Source organism: Hyaena hyaena, unplaced genomic scaffold, assembly GCF_003009895.1.
Source record: "Hyaena hyaena isolate Hyena2069 unplaced genomic scaffold, ASM300989v1 scaffold_140, whole genome shotgun sequence".
NCBI lineage: Eukaryota > Metazoa > Chordata > Mammalia > Carnivora > Hyaenidae > Hyaena > Hyaena hyaena.
In genome coordinates this window covers 716,129-736,331 of record NW_024080772.1, presented here as the reverse complement: position 1 = coordinate 736,331, position 20,203 = coordinate 716,129, and the positions used below count along the sequence as shown (strand labels likewise).

Here is a 20,203-nt window from a genome sequence, read left to right as displayed (position 1 = left end):
GCCTAGCAATACAGAGTGTTTCTTGCTGCAGTGCGATGTGCTGGAAAGACCACTGGCTTTAGAGCCAAGGAATCTGCATCCAAATCCCAGTTCCACAAATTGCTACCCGGATCCCTTATATAATGGCGCCTCCAGAGTTCTTATCTATTTAAAAACATGAAGGGAAAAAGTTACCCTGCAGAGTTGGGGAGAATATTAAATGAGATCATATATATAAAGCACCTAGTTGAGTTCTTACAAACAGTATTTATTCAATACCAATTAGTTCCCTCTCCTCACTCCCACCCTTCTAAGCTTATCACTGCCAGCCCGTGAATAAATGAGGCTGGAGGCACCAAGGAGTGCTACAGTCATGCCATCACTGTGACAATAAATCCATTTACATCTGAGTCTATTAAGCCAAAGTAGAAACCCACAGCTTTTACTTAGAGGTAGCTCTTAACCCTGGGTGCACATCCGAATTACCTGGGGAACTTTTGAAATATAACAATATTTGGGCTTCACCTCCAAAAATTCCAGTTTCACTGACCTGACATAGGGCCAGATTATCAGTGCAGCCCAGCGTGAGAATTGCTGATTAATATTAACTGGCATTATTCAAAGTTAAATGGAATCTAAGGACCCTCGGAACTTCGTGCTCACTTCTACAAGTTCCCCCGGACAACACCATGCAGAATAGATGCAATCTCCCCAAATTTACTTTGGTTCCATAGACTCCTAAAATAATCTCAGGGTACCAAGCCACTGGGTCGCTATCACATAATATGACCACAGTCAAAGTGGAAAAGTATCCAATAAACATGCAATAGAATTTTGGTGCACCACATATCCCAAAGGAAAACACAATACACACCTCAGGAGATAATTTTAAAATGTGCTTTCTATGCCCTAGAATACCCAAAAAATCTAGGTCTAAACTGCTTTCTCTATGAAATTATATATTAGTTATCTTTCAGTTAGTGGCTCCAGTCACAATTCAGCAGCTTTATGAACAGGATGGGTGTGTGATGGTTAACCCTATGTTTCAACTAGACAGGGCTAAGCAGGTGCCCAGATAGCTGGTAAAACATGATCTCTGGTGTTTCTTTGAGGGCATTTCAGGAAGAGATTTGAACAAGTAGACTGTGTAAAGAGGATCCACCCTCACCAAGAGGGTGGGCATCATCCACTCCTTGAGGGCCAACAGAACACAAAGGTTAAGGATGAATTCTCTCTCCCTCATTCTCTCTGTCTCTGTCTCCTCCCCCATCCTCCTGATCGCCTCCTTTCCCCTTCTTCTTCTTCTTCTTCTCCCTTGAGCCAGGAAGTCCATTTTCTCCTGCCCTTCACATAAGAACTCCTGGCTTGCTCGCCTTCATACTCCATAACTTCCACCAGAGCCTCCTCTCCTCCCCTGGTTCACCAGCTTGCAGATGGCACACTGTGGACTTCTTGGCCTCCATGACCTTGTAAACCAATTCATATAATAAACCTCCTCTCATATATGCCCTATTTTTTTCTGTTTCTCTGGAGAACACTGACAAATACAGAATGGTTCCCTAGTTGAGAATCAGTGTCTGTTCATCTGAAGGCAAAATGTGGTCCCACTCCACCTACTGCTCTCATAGTCCAGCAATGGTTGACCACCCTGTGCTCTGGGAGCAGCGCTTTATCTACTGGAGATATTCCTCAGAACACCCTTCCACAGCTCCCCTGGCTATCAGACTGCCATTGCCAACACACAAGAGCATTCTGCTTGGCCAGCAGTGTTTTAAAAAAAATATGTATCCATTGCCATCACTTAAAAAGCAGCCATTTTCTCAGATTAAAAAAAAACAACAACAAAAAAACCCTGAGAATCTAGGCTCCTTTTAATAACATCTGCATATCTGGCAGCAGGAGGCCCACACTTTCACAGGCAACAACTCTGTAGCTGAGTAGCAGCTGCTGCTCTAGATGAAGCACACACGTGCCAGCTCTACGGCTCTCACTATTTCTTACTGTATTATATACATCCAGCCAGATTCACGTCTCCTCAGTACCTGCCTAGCACCTGCAGGTGCTAACCTACATGTGACCAGAGAAAAGACTGACAAAGCAGGTGAACCTGCTGGTCAATGTCAGGCTGAGGAGGCAGGTCCTTCCCACAACAAGTAGTCTTGGATTCTCCCCCATGTTAATGACCTTCTTACACCATGTATGACTCCAGTCTGGATATCTGCCTGAGACTCTCTGCCTGACCTGGGCCTCCGAAGCTGTCTGGATAACCTAACCTTAACTCCTGCTGTCTGCCTCTGTTTGGCAGAGGGACCCGTGTTCCACTTCCCTGCACTGACTGTGCCCTGACTTATCAGCCGCGCCGGCTTCTGAAGAAGGATGAGAGGTTTGAGCACCTCATCTCCTGCCACACATGGCCGATTTCAGCTTTTTCACCTTCAATTCATTTCCATATAGTGTCATGATTCAGACACCACAGCGGGACTAAACTGTAGCAAGTTATCCTTCAGATTAAAGTTAAGTTAAATGATGCCAGGAAGATTACTGTAGAAACCAGAAGTCCAAGTACTTCAGTGACAGTAAGTAGGTTATGGTCCTACCTCTGGGTTGAGCGAGGGCTCCATGGTACCTAGTATAGAGACATTCCAGTAACCACTTAGACAACTGCTATAAAATGAATTTTTAGTATATGTTTTTTCTCAAAGAAGAGATAACAAGGCTGAATCCTAGGCCATTAGAAGATGCTGCTCTTGATTTTCTTTGGGATGTGGTTGGTGAAAACTGACTCTTGTCTTTATTATTCTTGGTTCTGAGAATTATTAAACCTGAGTATATGATGCTGGAAAGCATTTTTTCTTTCTCAGGAAAGCCATAATCCATAGTGAGCTAACATACAGGTACAAAACAACCTCTCTAGTTTAGTAACTAGAGTGACTCTTGGACTTTTGTCATTTCGGTAATCTGCTCTTTATTCTGGGACCACAATTTCTCTCCATAAACACGCCACTTGAGAGATTCAAGGGCACATAACTGGCCCAAGTGGGCAGATATGGGAAAGCTGATCTATGTCTATCCATAGTCTATCCAACGTGGGATCCATCTCCTGCTACGTGGACTACAGAAGCAGGGGATTTGTACTACATCCCCCATTTCATTTAGAGTAGTCTCTGCTGGATTTCCACCACCCACAAATAAAGAATCCTAATTAATACAGAATTATTTTTTTTACTGACTGAGCTTTTATGTAAGTGATTTTCTAACCCACTGACTTACCTCATCCAAGAATAAAATTTAGACACTGAAATCAGGACTCACTTTCAGAATAAGTTCACTTTATTCCACGTAAGAACCATGTATGTCTAAAGTATAACATTAAGTAAAATCCTATCTCCAAATATCTAATGGATTTTTCATTCTCACATGAAAAAATTCTATTCCTGGGTAAAAGTACACTTAGAACTATAAACTTATTAAGTGGATGATGTCTTCATCATGGTATAAAGAAATTTTACTGTAGCAAATCAGTATGTAGTCAATCTCCATGTTATTTCAATATTTAAAATTCTACTTCACTTTTCATTTCTTTGGGATGGTGAGGTAAAGCTACATTGATCCTGAACACTATCCTCACCCTAAGAATTTGAAGACGTCATTTTGGGACTGAGACTATCCGATAGCAACCTGGTGATGAGATTAGGAGCATCCAAATGCTAATAATATGGAAATGAGTCCCCAGTGCAAACTCAATTTTAAGAGCAGTACAGCCAAATGTCCCAAGGTTATGATACAACTTTAGGAACTTAGATCTTAAAGCCTTCAATGGGGATTCTGGATTACTTCTGGGCAGATATTTTTTTTCCTGGTTGTTTTGTGTTATACAAGAAAGTTTTTTCTTTCTTTCTTCTTTCCTTCCTTCCTTCCTTTATTTGTCCTTGTGGCTTTACTCTTTTTGCAAGGATTAAAAATCCAGAAATACATCAGTGCTGCAATGTAGGCATTTCATCCATAGTAGAAATGTTATTTCCTAGTACCTTGGTGGTGTAGGGGGGAAGCTTTCCCATTTTGCCAAATAGTTCCACCTTTTCCCTACCTAACTGGCAAGTAAAGTAAGAACATAATAATATAAAGCTAGGACTCTTAGAATAGAAAATATGGAAATTTGATTTTGAGAAGAAAAAAATTAGATTATAAGCCAAGAATCATTTTTTGCCTTTGACCCTCAAGAACATGAGCAGGGGCAACATTAGGTTCAATTAAACAAGAAAACCAATCCAACTGATAAGGCCCAACAAACCAAAACAGATACTGTAACTGTAAATAATGGATTGACGAGATTATAGAAATAAGGTACTCTCATATACTACTGAATTTGGCTTTAAATGAGCTGAAATAGAGTTTTCGCTGGAATACACAGAGGTCAATGAGTTTGTGATCTAAGTTTCCAAGGAGACTGCTTGCTACTCTTAACAGAGCATAGTAATTGCTAAAACCAATTACTTATGCTTGGTAATCATAGATCTAATATGCATATTTTCCACAACAGAAGTGTAGAGAAACTGATATAAATTGCTGACTTCCTTTCTTACTTGGACTTCATAACCCTTGGATACAGAGTGGAAAACTAGTCCCCCAAAGGAGAAATTAAAAATGAAAGTTTAATGAAGCACAAAAATCCCATGTTTTACTTAGGGGAAAAGAAAATAATTTCCCCAACTCAAGTGAAAGGTATTTTTTTTAATGTTTTATTTATTTTTGAGAGAGAAAGACAGAGTACAAGCAGGGGAGGGTGGACCGATAGAGAAGGGAGTTGAAGAATCAGAAGCAGGCTCCAGACTCTGAGCTGTTAGCACAGAGCCCGATGCGGGACTCGAACTCATGAACAACAAAATCTGAAGTCAGATGCTCAACTGACTGAGCCACCCAAGCACCCCAAGTGGAATGTATTTTAAAAAGTGTTCCCTGTGCTGACAGCTCAGAGCCTGGAGACTGCTTCTGATTCTGCGACTCCCTCTCTCTCTGCCGGCTCCCTCTACCTCCCATCCCACGCATACTCTCTCTTTCTCTCAAAAATAAAAATTTTTTTAAAAGTGTTCCATAACCTTTCCTATGGTCTATAATTTATATTCCATGATACCATATTTACAATCATTATCAAAATTAATATCTAATATCATTTATGGCTACCACAATATACCAGGAAACTTGTACAAGGTTTCTTTCTCTCAGGACGATTTTAAATACCATTAACTCTCTGAACAATGTCAAATTAGGAAGGCAGACATTTCTCTTCCATTAGACTAAAGCTATATAACTACATGTTGAAATATGGGGCAAAGGGAAGGTAGTTGTATCTTAAATCCCAACCAAATCTCCTCATGGGTGATGAACCTAGACCTTGTGTTAAGACTTTCTGTTCATACCTGCTCCCTGGTCCATTTGGTTTCTTTCATGATAACCATAGCCTAGTCACTTGGATTCTACCTCTTACGTGCAAAGCATCTGAGACCCCTGCCCAAAGTGGCTGCTCCTCCAGCCACACCTTGCCTGCAACACATTTTAAAGAATGCCATATAGGGGCGCCTGGGTGGCTAAGTCAATTAAACATCCAACTTCAGCTCAGGTCATGATCTCGTGGCTTGTGAGTTCTAGCCCCACATCGGGCTCTGTGCTGACAGCTCAAAGCCTGGAACCTGCTTCAAATTCTGTGTCTCCCTCTCTCTCTGCCCCTCCCCGACTCATGCTCTGTCTCTCTCTGTCTCTCAAAAATAAATAAAAACATTAAAAAAAAAAAAAAAGAATGCCATATACATCGGTCTAAATCAATTCTGACAGCCCAACTGTGAAGGTGCCTGAGATGACCTGCTGGCATAAATAAGAAAATGAGATGCCCTTTAGCACGGCAGAATTCATATGCAATCCTACTTAAAGAATGCCTATTAGACAATTTCCATGGGAGTCTTTCCTCCCAATAAGATTACTAACAGTGATTCTTCCCCCAAATTTATTTCTATGAATTTTATGTTATAAGGAAAATTCATTTTGAAATTACTTTTAGGCCTACTATTTTAGCTTTTTGATAACCAACTCTGTGAATCTTTATACACTAAATATTTTTAATAAATTCATCATCTGAGCAAAATGCTGGCAAGCCAATCATACAAATATTCAGAGTCAAATAATTACTTTAAAAGCTCATTTACATTCTCATATTGATATCATATATTTTTACCTTGAGAAGGTAGGTGGGAATATTGCTGAAATCCACCGGTAACTTCAAAAGGAAACGAGCTGAAAATTCACCAGTCTGTAGGACGAAAGGTATAATAATGAGGTTAAAATACAAAATTGATTGTAAAGTGACAATTATCACCAAGGCCACAAGTTCAACCTGTTCAAACTGGAGGCACTTTCAATTTGGGTTTCCTAACATCAAGCAAGAAAAGAAGGTTGGAAAAGTAGAGAAAGATCAAAAAGAATTATTAAATTACTAGCTACTAAAAGCACAATTAGAATTTTTTAAATCTGCATTTTTAATGTGCAATAAAATTATAATGTAGCATTACCTTTTTGGTTTTTTTAAGTGTAAAAAGAATACACAGATGCATGATTTTTTTTTAATCCAAGCAATAAAGACAGACCTGTCCCTTTGATTCATTTCCTTTTCCTAGAGCATTCAGATCAATTCACTAAGATTTATGACTCACAGATGACTGACATGTATCAGCATCCCTTATAGTATGTCTGGAAGTACATACAAAGGTCAAGCTTCTACCCTTATAATAGGTACCCCCAAAGAAGATTCTAATCTCCTGGCCAATCTATTAACATCCATCATCAACTAATATTTTTCAGCAATTTTCTCAATGAACCAGTCTCCACAGGAAACATGTACAAAGATGTATAGAATTCAAACATTAAAAAAAAAAAAAAAAAAAGAATTCAAACACTAACCAAGCCTAAAAACAGTTGCTTTTTTTTTTTAAAGAAAAAAATTCATGTAAAAGAAAAAAGCTTTCCTCTCACTTTATGATGATGGGCAATCAAGGTTGTTTTGTTTTGTTTTTATGATGGGAAAGACTAAAAGACTAAGGCATCACATTAAAAAAAAAACTGGCATATTATGGAGAAGGGGTCTTCCTGTTGGGCTATCAGACACCTCGGGGTTCCAAGGAACCTGTCTGCAAAGGCCACAAAGAAGGGTGTTGAGCTGGTGGGGTTCTGGGTCTTTCAACCTCTTTCACTGCACACCTGCAGGTCAGCTTGGGATTCTGACATATTAGGGGTCACTATAAAAACTTGTTTGAACAAAGAACTCCAGGGATGATCCAGAACTACTCTAAAGAGTGGATCTCTATCCTTTTTATGTTTTTTGAACATTAAAGAGCTCCCAGTATCTCCACTGCCTTCCCCTCTTAAAAAAACAAAAACCAAAACAAAGAAACAAAAAAAAAAAAGCAAACCAAAACAACAACAAACAAAAAACAAGCACCTCGAGTTCCTAAAACTCATCTTTAAACACAGCAAGCATTTACAAATTTTTTTTATGGAGCAGTGAATGAAGGCATATAAGCACACACATGCACACCTCTTACAGAAGATTCCACATCAATCACCAGGCCTTTCTACAACTACCCTAGCAACCGGCTGCACTTTTTAAACTCTGACCTAAAACCTTGAAAATGCAAACAAATATAAACCTTGAGCTCAAAAGATAAAAGTGATAACTACCATCTACATGGCATAGTTTGTTGTTTTGCTGCTTATAACATCTTTTAACTTAGCTCGACCTCCGGCTGAGGATAGAGCACTTCCTCATTGCCACAAGCCTAACCCCATGACACAAAAAGCAGAAATGAGAGAACTGAATGGACAGACTCAAAGCTGAGACAAGCCAGACAGACTCACAAGCAGCCACTGTGCCACCAGAAATGTCAGTGGTGAGAAGCAGGGCAAATCACTGGAGCTGAGCAGCTATACTCGGTCTGCAATGCCAATACGTCCAGGGTGCTGGAAAGAACAGTTAAGTAGTCACCTAAGGATCTACAAACAGCTTGTGTTACAGTAGGTAGAAGGAAAAGGTTTGTGAAAGAGCCTAATACAATTCTTACATTTTATTAGAGCCCAAGATGACTAGAAAGGTATGGTTTTGGTGTTTTGTTAAGCAACTGGAGGACTCTACAACTGATACCACCTGTTTAGTGTGAATCTTTGGACCTAATCACAGGGGCTCATACACTGAAAGAGGTTGAGTATAGGGAAAACATAAAACACTATAGAATTATATGAGAGCTTAAGTGGGGTATCTGGCCCAGTAGGAACTTGGAGGTGTGGGAAGAACAGAAAAGTCTTCTTTTGGTGCTGGCAGAGTGCCACAGGGGAAGCAACACTCGTCAAAGAAGACAAATTCCCAACCACTGTCCCCATTCTTTCTCCTATATAATCAATTCTTCCCTCTTTACCCACTCACTCCCACCAGCATGCAAACATCATTTAAAAAGTCCTTCTGGGGGTGCCTGGGTGGCTCAGTCGGTGAAGCATCCAACTTCAACTAAAGTAATGAACTCGCAGTCATGATCTTGCAGTTTGTGACTTTGAGCCCCGCACTGGGTGAGCCCAAGCCCTGCTTCCGGTGAGCCCAACTTCCCTCTCTCCCTCTGCCCTTCATGGGATTTTCTCTCTCTTTCTCTCCCTCTCTTTCTGCCCCTTGCTCACTTGCTCGCTCTCTCTCTCTCTCTCAAAAAAAAATCTTTCTTAACTTCATACCTCACTTCAGGTCCCATCTCATTTCCCTGTTGTACTTTACAAAACAATCTCCTATAAAGAACTGGTCTGTATTCCAAGTGTACATTTCTTCTTTTACTAGTCTCTCTGAAACCCTCTCCTGTCAGCCCTTCCTCCTCACCAGTCAACCCAAACAGCTCATTAGGGTCACTAATGACCTCCTGGTTGCCAAGCCCAAAGGTCATTTCTCAGTCCTATTTCTCAGTCTTCATTTTATTACTTGTTCTCTCTGCAGCATTTTGACATAACTGATTATTACTCCTTACATTCTTCCCTTTGCTTCTAGGATTCCACTCTCTTGGTTCTTCTCTGCTTCACTGGCCTTCCTTACGGTCTCCCAGCCTCTGAACTCTGGAGCACACCACCAAGGCTCAGCCGCAAGCTCTCTCTCCTTCCTGGACTCGTCCTAGGTGATCTCATCCAGGCGCAAGATTTTCAACACCATTTATATGCTGATGATTCCTAAATGTTCTATCTCTCCCTATTCTTTTTCCTAACTTGTTTTATTTATCCAACTATCATGAATAAAACCAAACCCTTGATTTCCTTCCTTTGATATTTATTCTTCATTTCAGTAAATGGCAATTCTATTCCTTCAATCCTTCAGGCCAAAACACCTCAAGACCTTGACTCCTCTCTTTCTCACTTGTCCTAAGTTCAAGGTGGCAGCAAATTCTGCTGATTCTACCTTCAAAATAGATCCTTAGCTCCAACCCCTTCTCACCACCACACAATCACGTGATCTGAGCCACAGCTACCTCTAGCCTAGATGGCTGCAATCACCCTCAACTGCTTCAGCCCGTGTTTGCCAGCAGTCTGCTCCCATCTCCATACACACGGCAACCCTTTTAACACATTAGTCAGATCACGATCCCCCTTGGCTCAAAACTCTCAAACAGTCAAGTATAGCTTCTTTATTGAATAATCTGACAAGATAGCAACTGAGCAGAGCCGTTAAAGAGGTGAGGAAGAAAATCATGTGGGATGTAGAGGAAAAACATCCTGGGGAAAGAGAACAGGAAGTATAAAAGGGGGTGATGCAGGAGGAGGCCCAGATGTTCAAGAAAGAACATCTGGAGCAAACAAGTACTAATACTGATCAAAGGTCATGCAGACACTCACTTTTCTTAACCCCGGTAGGATGTGCAGCAATCGCTCATAAAATTAGTGAACACTAAAGTGACTACTACATCTACGTGGAACATTAGTTAGGTCATTTCTGGGGATGTAGAGAGAGGTTTTTTAGAAGCACCAAAGGATTAGAAGAGGTTGGGGAAGGGAGTTGGTTGCACAGACAATAACAAATCAAACTCAATTCACTTCATTTTCAGTTTAGAGAAGCAAACCAGGTACAATCAATGAACAGCCATTTCTACCTGCTAGTAGACGACTGCTATTTGTAAGTTAAAATGGTGATCTCAAACCATTCACATTGTTAGACCCAATGGCTTGTCTACATTTTTTTTTAAAACAATAAAATAAAATGTAGGATTTAAAAATTAAAACAAGTCCTGTACATATAAGGTAATGGGAAATATAATTACGTATTTAGCACTTGGACTCATGTGAACTGCTAGTTATTTTAGTCCATCCACTGTATTTTAGCTCTTTTGCCCTATTTTAGTTTGTACAATATATTTTTATTCTACCAGCTATTTCAGACCAACATTCCTTTAGAAATGCTCAAACAATCCCTACTTTCCCCCCTATCAAAATGTTGATCCTAGAGCTAATATAAATTTATGTTTATTGGCAAAAGACTGATTTACATGGCTAAATTCATAATAAAAGGCATGTGGATCCAAGGACTAACAGGAGTTTATGTTTATCAGCAATGGGCTGATGTACACAACGAAATTCATAACACGAGAAACTCGAGACTGTGAAAGGAAATTTGGTTCTCTGGAAACCACAGAAAGTGCTTTTTGATCTCCAACTTTCAAGCTGACTATACACTCTTTATTTTGCCATTGAGAGAAAAAAGAAAACTTAGCACTTGTTTCTAATAGTGTCGGAAATACTGGAAACTACAACTCAAGAATTCAGCTTTCAGTTCTGCCACTGATTTTCCTTGTGACCTGGAAGTCCTCTCCCTCTGTGTAACTAAGAAAATGCTGATTTAAAACATACCTTAATATAAAATCTGAACCATAAATTATGTAAGGAGTAAACCATAAGTGAAAAACCCTTTCTGAGTTCTACCTCAGATGACTTTTTCTGTGTTTTTATATTCGAAGTTCCAACAGTTATTCAAGCAATTTACGGTCACGCTGTTGTAACGTCAAAGATTGCTTCCATAGCAATCTTTCCTGTAAGCTGAAAATGAGACATTTAGATGCAGCCAAGTGAACAGAATAATTTGATTTTTTTGTCAGTCCTTGGTCAAATCTTCTCTTGGATAGATGTAGAAAATTATCTGACCTCTGACTGTGAAAATGTCAGCCATTCTGCCAACTGCCTTCATGGCAATTTCCCCAGCTTAGCAATAAATACATGCATCCTTCCTTTTCTTCAAGTTATGGTACACTGGCAAGTAACTTAAACTAATAAGACTCTGGGTCTTGGCAATTTATTAGATCTAACTTTTCTTCTGGTAATAGCAGCTACGTCACGTGACAGGTGCTGACAGGTAGACATCTTGTGCAGAATGGGCTCCAAACCCAGGCTGCTGTGTAAAGGGAAATTTCACTTTCTTTCTTAGAGACCGCTCCCTTGTCAACAAGTTGTCGTGTGATCAACCAAACTGACTGCTTCTATCACCTAGATACCTAACAGCTCAAAAACATTCAAGAATGACTATGACTTTGGGGCACCGGGGTGGCTCAGTCGGTTAGGCACCCAACTCTTGATATTGGCACAGGTCATGATCTCACGGGTCATGAGATTGAGCCCCACATCAGGCACTGTGCTGACAGCATGGAGCCTTCTTGAAATTCTCTCTCCCCCTCTCTCTGCACCTCCCCTACTTGTGTTCTCTGTCTCTCAAAATAAATAAACATTAAAAAAAAAAAGAAGAAGAAGAATGACTACAACTTTAACAAGGTGACAGTCTAGTGGTGATTCTTCAAAAGGACTCTGACAACCAATAGCCCAAGTCTGGAGACAGTTCCTTGGCAAATGCATAATTACTCATTACATGTGAAAAGGAAAGCCAAAGTCAGTCTAACTGGGATTTCATAGCATCTCCTTCTTTACCAAATGTTTTCTAAGCTATATTATTTAATTATCCCCAAACCCTGTTCTATAGATATAATTCACTTGTTCCTATTTTAGAAATGAAAAAACTTAAGCCTAACACAGTCAAGAAACTTGCCTACAGCCATTGAGAGAGTAATAAAGAGGCAGAGCTCAACTTCAAGACTCAAGAGTCATTCATCCATTCATTATTATGGATTAAGAGCCTAAAATGTCTCAGGCCCTATATTAGGTATTCAAATATAATGAATAAAAGAGACACGGCCCCTACCCTCTTATAGCTTATCATCTAGTGAGTGAGTCAGATAGTCATCAAAATAATCCTCCTATAAATTACAATCTGTGAAAACTCTATCTAGACTTTGGGGATCATTACTCTGAGGAAACTCTTAGAAAGACAAGTCGTAAGTCCCCATAGAAAAATAAGCAATTAATACCAGCTAGGAAAACTTCAAATAAGCAAAGCAGTAAGAGGGGGCTAATTACACTAGAGAGTAAGGACACAGTAATGGCAGCAGGGTAACACTAGTGTTAAATCAAACGGAAAATAAGTCCAGAAATAAACCAAATACATTTAGCGTTATGGTTAGTGATATGGGGCACCTGCATCGCCATCTAGGAATAAAGTTAGATCCACATCTCATATCATATATGAGGATAAAGTCCAAGTAGATCAAGAATTTCAGTGTAAAAGCTGAAACCATACAGAGGAAAACACTGATGAGTGAGTTTATAACCTTGCAACAGGGAATGCCTTTCAAATCCGGCTCCAAAGTTAGAAGCCATAAGGGAAAAGACAGATAAGTTTGACAGCCTGAACATAAAGATGTGTGGATGACAAAAAACCACCATAAGCAAAGTCAAAAGACAACTGGCAGAGGAGAATGTCTTTGTGACTCTACCACAAAAAGCTAATGACCTTAATGAAGAAAAAAGATGAAAACCCCAAGAAAAACAGGCAAAGAATGTACAGGAAAATGTATATAAATATCGTAAACATGGAAAAAATGCTTAATCTTATTCATAACAAAAGGAACACAGATTATCACCTTTTACCAAACAGACTGACAAAAATCCATCAGCACTTCAAAGATGCTGCACTGTGTTCTCACCTCCACTGTTTTTGATGAAAAGTCAGTGTTGACTCAAGTAACTACTCACCTACAAATCAAGTGTCATTTTTCTGTGATCACTTAAGATTTCCCCTTTATGTATGTTTTGCAGTATTCTGATTTGCATTTGTCTTCGTTAGGGTTTGTTGAGATTCATTTTGTTTTAATTTTCAACGTTTATTTATTATTGACAGAGAGAGACAGAGCATGAGCATGGAAGGGGCAGAAAGAGGGGTAGACACAGAATCTGAAGCAGGTTCCAGGCTCTGAGCTGTCAGCACAGAGCCTGATGCAGGGCTTGAACTTACAAACCACAAAATCATGACCTGAGCCAAAGTCAGACGCTTAACCAACTGAGCACCCAGGCGCCCCGAGATTCTTGAATCTGTAAATTTATGCCTTTTGCCATATTTGGAAATATCTAGGCATTATTTCATCAAATAGTTCCCTGCTCCCTCTTTTTCTCCTCTCTTCTCCTTCCAGGCTCCATGTTCACGTGTATCAGATGTTTTTATTTTGTCCTGTTAGCTCTGCCTTCCCCTCTTCCAAGTATCAACCCCCATCCAGTATCTGACTGCTTTCAATCACTATCCAACACCTTCAGGCACATGGCTTTATATTCTGTCCAGAGCTTACAGCTGTTTTTTGTGGAAGGGTTGGTCCGACGGGACTAACCAGGCCATTATGCAAAGTGGAGCTTGACAGAAATCTTTAAATATGTTAATACACTGTTGGCAATACTGAGGAGAAAGAACCACTGCCGTGTATTGCTGCTGGGTTAATAAATTAGTATAATCTTCATGGAGGGCATTTTACAGATAAAATTATAAATACACATAAGCTTTGATCCAGCAATTCCTCTTCTAGTTATTTATCTTATAGACATACTTGAACACATGTAAAATGGCAGGTATAAAGATGAAGGAGCTCTCTATGTGCTTATTTGGAAAAGAAAATCTCTGAGCTGTATTAAGTCAAAAGCAAAGCTGCCAAGCATGGTGTATACTATATGTTACCACTTGCATTAAAAGGGGGGAATGTGTGTATGTGTATACATATATAAATGTGTATTTGTATTTGTTTCTACATGTATAAAGGAACTCTGAAAAGGTGCACTCGGAAAAAGCTATACCAGTGCTTATCTGGGGTGGAGGAGGAAAGAAAGATGGTCCTGAATGGATGGACACTGGACAATGATGGGAGAGAGACTTTTCCCCACCTATCTTTTAATAGATTTTGATTTTTCAACAATATGAATATATTACTCAAAAACTTTTAAAAAGGAATTGGCACTCCAAGTTGTGCATAATGAGATGCTCCTAATTCATGCCTTCACTTATTCATCCATTCACTCAGTCAGTCATTCAACAAACATTTACTGAACACTGACTGTGCCAAGTGTCAGGTCAGGTAATGGAGGTCTTAAGACAAACAAAATACAGTTTCTATGTTCATGGAGTTTAAAGTCTGTTTTGACTAGACAAACAAAATATTACGATGTGATGCTCCAACAGAGATATTCACTGGATGCTCTGGAAGTAACGGAGTTAGGACTCTGCATTTTAGGTAACAGAATTCCATTTCAAATTCACCTGAGCAAATGAAAGATCATTTGTGAAAAGGATCTGAGGGTTTCTCATGGAAGCTAAGACTAAAAACGCAGCCCAACCTCAGCTCAAAAGACTCGAACACCTTGAGCAGTTTGTCCTTGTCTCACCTCTGCTCTCTCTGTGCTTCATCTTTCTCTCCAATTATCACTTTCTCATTCCTCTGACTAGATAATATGAGAAAAAATTTACATGTGACACACCAGTTACTCACAAGGACACTAAGCTCATTCTCTCTGTGCCACCTCCACACTCCCAAGCAAGAATTCTGTTTGGCTTATGTGCCTTCTGAACTAACCAACACTACCTCCGGAGTTCTTCACGGTAAAAAAGCTAGGGGTAAATTCACTGAAAATAACTGAAAAACTAGGAAACATTTTAGGAGTGGGGGGAGTAAGTTATGCGCACTCTCCCCCAAAAGCCATAAAACGATCTGAGGGGTTGTCTCACAGAACACTTCAAATACAGGATTCTTCACCTTTTCCCTTTTACTACATGGAAAAAAATCATTAAAACCTCAAGGAAGGGTCGCCTGGGTGGCTCAGTCAGTTAAGCATTGGACTCTTGATCTCAGCTAAGGTCTTGATTTCAGCATCGTGAGTTCAAGCCCTGTGCTGGGCTCCACGCTGGGCATGAAGCCTACTTAAAAAACAAAAAAACAGGGGCGCCTGGGTGGCTCCGTCAGTTAAGCGTCCAACTTCGGCTCAGGTCATGATCTCACGGTTCATGGGTTTGAGCCCCACATCGGGCTCTGTGCTGACAGTTAGCTCAGAGCCTGGAGCCTGTTTCAGATTCTGTATCTCCCTCTCTCTCTGACCCTCCCCTGCTCACACTGTCTCTCTGTCTCTCTCTCAGAAGTAAATAAAACATTTAAAAAAAAATTTTTTTAACTCAAGGTAGCTGGTTCTTTGAAGGCCCCTGAAGACCCCTCTATGCAGAGAAACCTGTGTAAAGAGTATTCCCTACATCTAAATGGCCACCTAGGAAACAGGACAAGGCACCCAAGATTTCAGAGCAAACAAGTGGCTTCCCAAACAGAGGCCCATAGCATGAGTCCTGTCCTTCCTCACAAGCTGCTCCAAGAGGTACAGGCAAGGTAAGTGAAGAGGATTTCCTTTGTGCTTCATCTGCTTCCATAAAACCAGGTCTTTTCCACTTAATGCATCCTGCTGCTAGAAGAAATGTGAACTTCCTACTGATAGTTCTATTATTTAAAAAAAAAAATTCCTTTTAAATGTCAGGAAAGCTGAAAAAGCCATCACATTCACATTTAATGTCTATAGGTATAAAGTAATTTAGGGGCACACACGCACCACTTCTTAGGAATCAAGTCAAAACCTGCAATCTAAACTACTGTGGGCAAGATCCCAAGTTCACCTACTGACATCCAGGTCAGAATCCAATATAACAAATCCATTACAAAAACAACAAAAATGTGAGCCCCTGCCATGGGTTCATTTATTTCAAATAATGTTCAACTCGTAACAGTTCCATGTGATAAACAAAAACAAACAGATCTGTCAGTTCCTAGAAGTGTGTGTATGTAACACAGCTGATAGCCACACCACACCCTTTTCAAAGCAGCACAAGTTTATCCCTGTCTCCAAGTCAAGTGCCAGGAGGGCACCACTCCCAAGCATGTAAGTTCAAGGACGACTATAGGACCCCCTGCTGATGAGCATCCCCAGAACACCAACTCCATCCTCATGGCCAAGGTAAAAAGGCCACGTGCTTTCCGACCCTCCAGATATCCTGATCCCTCTCTTAGCACTCTGGCCCTCCTCTCCCACCATTCTAGACCAGTGCTGTCCAAGAGAAAGGGATACAACACAAATGTAGGCTACACATATGTGTGTAAGATTTTCAGAATTTTCTAATAGCCACATTTAAAAAGGTAAGAGAAACAAGTGAAATCAATTTTGATAGCCTATCCCAATATATCTAAAACACTCCCATTTCCACATGTAATCAATATAAAAATTGTTAATGAGATCATTTTTCTGTTCGAATTTTGGTTTGTATTTTGCGTCTGCTTACCTCCCAGGTCACAGTAAGGCTGCAGGTGCTCAACAGCCACATATGGCTGGTGGGCTGGCAGCTCCTGTACTGGGCCGAACCGCTCTGGACATTTTTCCATTAATACTAACCCCCACGTTAAGTTAGATTCTCTCTGTTACAAACACCTGGAGATCTACTGGAGCTACCGACTACTGTGAACCTGGAACACTCCTAACAAGAAGGCTGATACACGTCATCCAGTTAGTGGGGAGTGATCACGGGACCCCACTGCCTCTTCCAGATAATATGTTTTTTTCTCCACCAAATGCTGCCTAAACCTACTTTCTCTACTTCGTTTTCTCCACCTGCATTCCTGATGCCCTGCAACAGGCTCTTCTCTGATCAGAACACCATCAAAACTGCTCCGGAATGATAAGCACCTCTGTCTCTATTCAAAAGTAATTTTCCCTTCCACCTTGCTTTCCGTTCCTTATCTGCATCATAGTGGCATCAACTTCTGCTAGTCCACATATGGTGCTTTACAAAGAACAGCATTTTCAGAGATAATACGGGAACAATCACTAACCTAAAATTTATTGAGCCCCTACTATCATAATTCACTTCAACTATTTACAAAAGAAGGCTAATGATAATAACAATACTTTGGATTACACAACCCCATGTTTGCTCAATTCTGTTTGTTTCCCTGGGTGACAGGGAAGTTATCTCCAGGAAAGTGAAACAGAGAAAATCTATACTCACACGTACACAAAACTAATGACAAGATTAGAATCTGAAGCTCCCATCTCCCAGATCACTCTCTCTCCCACACATTTCCAAACAGCCTCTGCCCAGAAGGACCTTAAACTCCAACACATACTGCTATAAAAGTAACCAGACACAGAGGCCATTAGACTGAGGCGGTTCTAATGCCTTGGTAGGTGACTTAAGCAAACTGAAATCTAAGCTAATCATTTCCTATAAATGCCTCAAAATTAAGAAGAGCAATCAGTCACAAACAACCAACGAGGCTTTCCCAAATAATGCAACCACTTGGGCTATGGCAAAAGTTTCCTGCTCCTGTGTCTTCTCTACAAAAACCCTACCCCTAGCTTTTGTTGGTAGAATGCTCCTACAACTTCGAACTGATGCTTATTCAAATAAACTCTTAAAAATTTTAATATACCTGTTTATTTTTTAACACTGCTCCTATACTTTCTCTTCAAAGTAACATCACAGCAGGATGAGATGACAGAAGCCTATGTCATTAACTCAAATGAGGAGCACCTCATAGAACAGCTCCTTTCTTTTCTGCACAGTATTTTTAAATGCTGCCAGAGTTTAATTTATAAACCATAGATTCTGAAAATCTTACTGGCATTTGGGGTCAACTATATATATATACATATATAATTGCTTCACATTCTCCATTATATAAGTATATGCCATTATTAAGAAAAATACCCACAAAAGGAAAAAAAATCTGTTGCCAAAACACTGTTTTATCTCACAGATCACCCACTGGTATTCTTTAATATGTAAACTATGTGAAAATATGTGGTTGCAGAACATCTCAAAGCATTCATTTCATAGCAGGAAAGAAAAATGTCTTTGATAAAAATATGAGGTACGATAACTAACTTCGAGTTCTGGGAATTAAAAGCCAAAGAAAAATTCACAAACTTCTGCACTGTGCTTTGTTAAAGCTAAAAAACACTGGTTCTTTAGACACAACAGACACGTGCAGGAAATACTGGCAAGGCAGTCGATATAGGTAATATAAAATGAGACCTTAGGCTTTACCCATTGAGAAGATTTATAATGTACCTTTATTTTGATCTACTATATCTAAACAGTATATGTGATTTTATACCTGTGGCTTATGAGGTGGCATTCATCAAAATTAAAATTCTAACCTTAACACTAGTTCTGCTTAAAGAAGTACCAGGACTGAGATCTTTGTGGTGAGGAATAGTTTTGCATCTTGACTACAGTGTTAGTTACAGGAAATGATGCATGTGGTAAAATGGCATACACATACATTGTACCAATTTCTTAGTTTCCATACTCTACTATCGTTATATAAAATGTAACCACTGCAGGAAACTGGGTAAAGGGTAAAGGAGAAGCCTACTATTTTATACCCTCTTGTGAATTTACAGTCATTTCAAAATAAATAAATATACCTCAAAAAAAAAAAAAACTTACCATGCAGGCACATAAGAATTGCTTATTCTAGGGGAGCTTGGGTGGCTCAGTCGGTTAAGAGTCTGACTCTGGATATCAGCTCAGGTCATGATCTCACAGTTTGTGAGTTCGAGCCCCGCTGACAGCGGGGAGCCTGCTTGGGACGCTCTCTCTTCCTCTCTCTGCCCCTCACCCCCCTCCTCTCTCTCTCTCAAATAAGTAAACTTCTTACAAAAAGAATTGTTTATTCTGAACATATAAGCTGACATTCCAATGTATCATCTGTTTTCTCCAGATTAAAAAAAAAGAGTGTTTACTAAAAATTATAAAACCACCAGACACAGAATACAATATTCAAAGATAACATCTACTCATTCATTAAAAGAGATGAGCAAGGCACTAACAGAAGTGACTTCATAAAAAGATAAAGGCAAGAGGCAGAAGGTTTTTGTTGGTTTTCTTAAAAATGTTTACCTTCAGGGGGGCCTAGGTGGCTCAGTCAGTTAGGCGTCCGACTTTGGCTCAGGTCATGATCTCACAGTTCATGGGTTCGAGCCCTACATCGGGCTCTGTGCTGACAGCTAGCTCAGAGCCTGGAGCCTGTTTCAAATTCTGTATCTCCCTTTCTCTCTGACCCTCCACTGTTCATGCTGTGTCTCCCTCTCTCTCAGAAATAAATACAAAACATTAAAAAAAAATTCTTTTAATGTTTACCTTCAAGTGTGCACTTGCTAAAACCTTCTAAATGGAAGTTAGGGGGGAAAAAGAAGACGGTCTTTGAGGTGATATGGAGGAAACACTGTATTTCAAATTATCAGACTTGTCAGAATGTTGATAATATTTTCCTTTTGCCAGATCACAATAAAATAGAGGAGGCATCTCAAGTTTTTAAGAGCCTCAAACTTTAAGAACCAGAAATGGAAAGTTAAGAATATAAATATATGTAGCAGAGAAAATTCAATGACGAGAAAGGTGAAGACAAGCAGTCACCATTCTCTCGAAAAAATATAAAATTTTATAATCCAAAGGTATTAAATAATTACATACACTCTTGGATTCATTACAGAGAGTATTTATCAGATGGACAGTCGGATCAGGAGAACCAAAATAAAAGGATTTATATTTAGGCCAGGAAGGATATGTTGATCTTATGGTGGTTTAGTTAGACACTATATTAATACTAATGTTTTAATTAATAAACATCGATATATTTCATACAAAAGTCTTCATGCTTCAATATTCCAGTAAGAGATGATAGATGGGATTTACTGATCAGTACACCAGTCATATATGCATGCTTACAATTCTTCTTCCCCATGTATGTCATGCCCCTAAGTTATTCTCCAA

General features: G+C 39.7%; 1 protein-coding gene across 5 annotated transcripts in view; it reads right to left on the bottom strand.

Moving 5' to 3' along the window:
* The window catches only part of BABAM2 (BRISC and BRCA1 A complex member 2), a 401,061-nt gene that overhangs the window by 253,100 nt on the left and 127,758 nt on the right, over positions 1 to 20,203 (bottom strand). For all 5 annotated transcript variants that reach the window (XM_039238505.1, XM_039238507.1, XM_039238509.1 and 2 more), the window contains exon 6: positions 6,206 to 6,280. In XM_039238505.1, the coding sequence (XP_039094436.1) occupies positions 6,206 to 6,280 (75 nt within the window). The remainder of the gene's footprint in view (positions 1 to 6,205; positions 6,281 to 20,203) is intronic.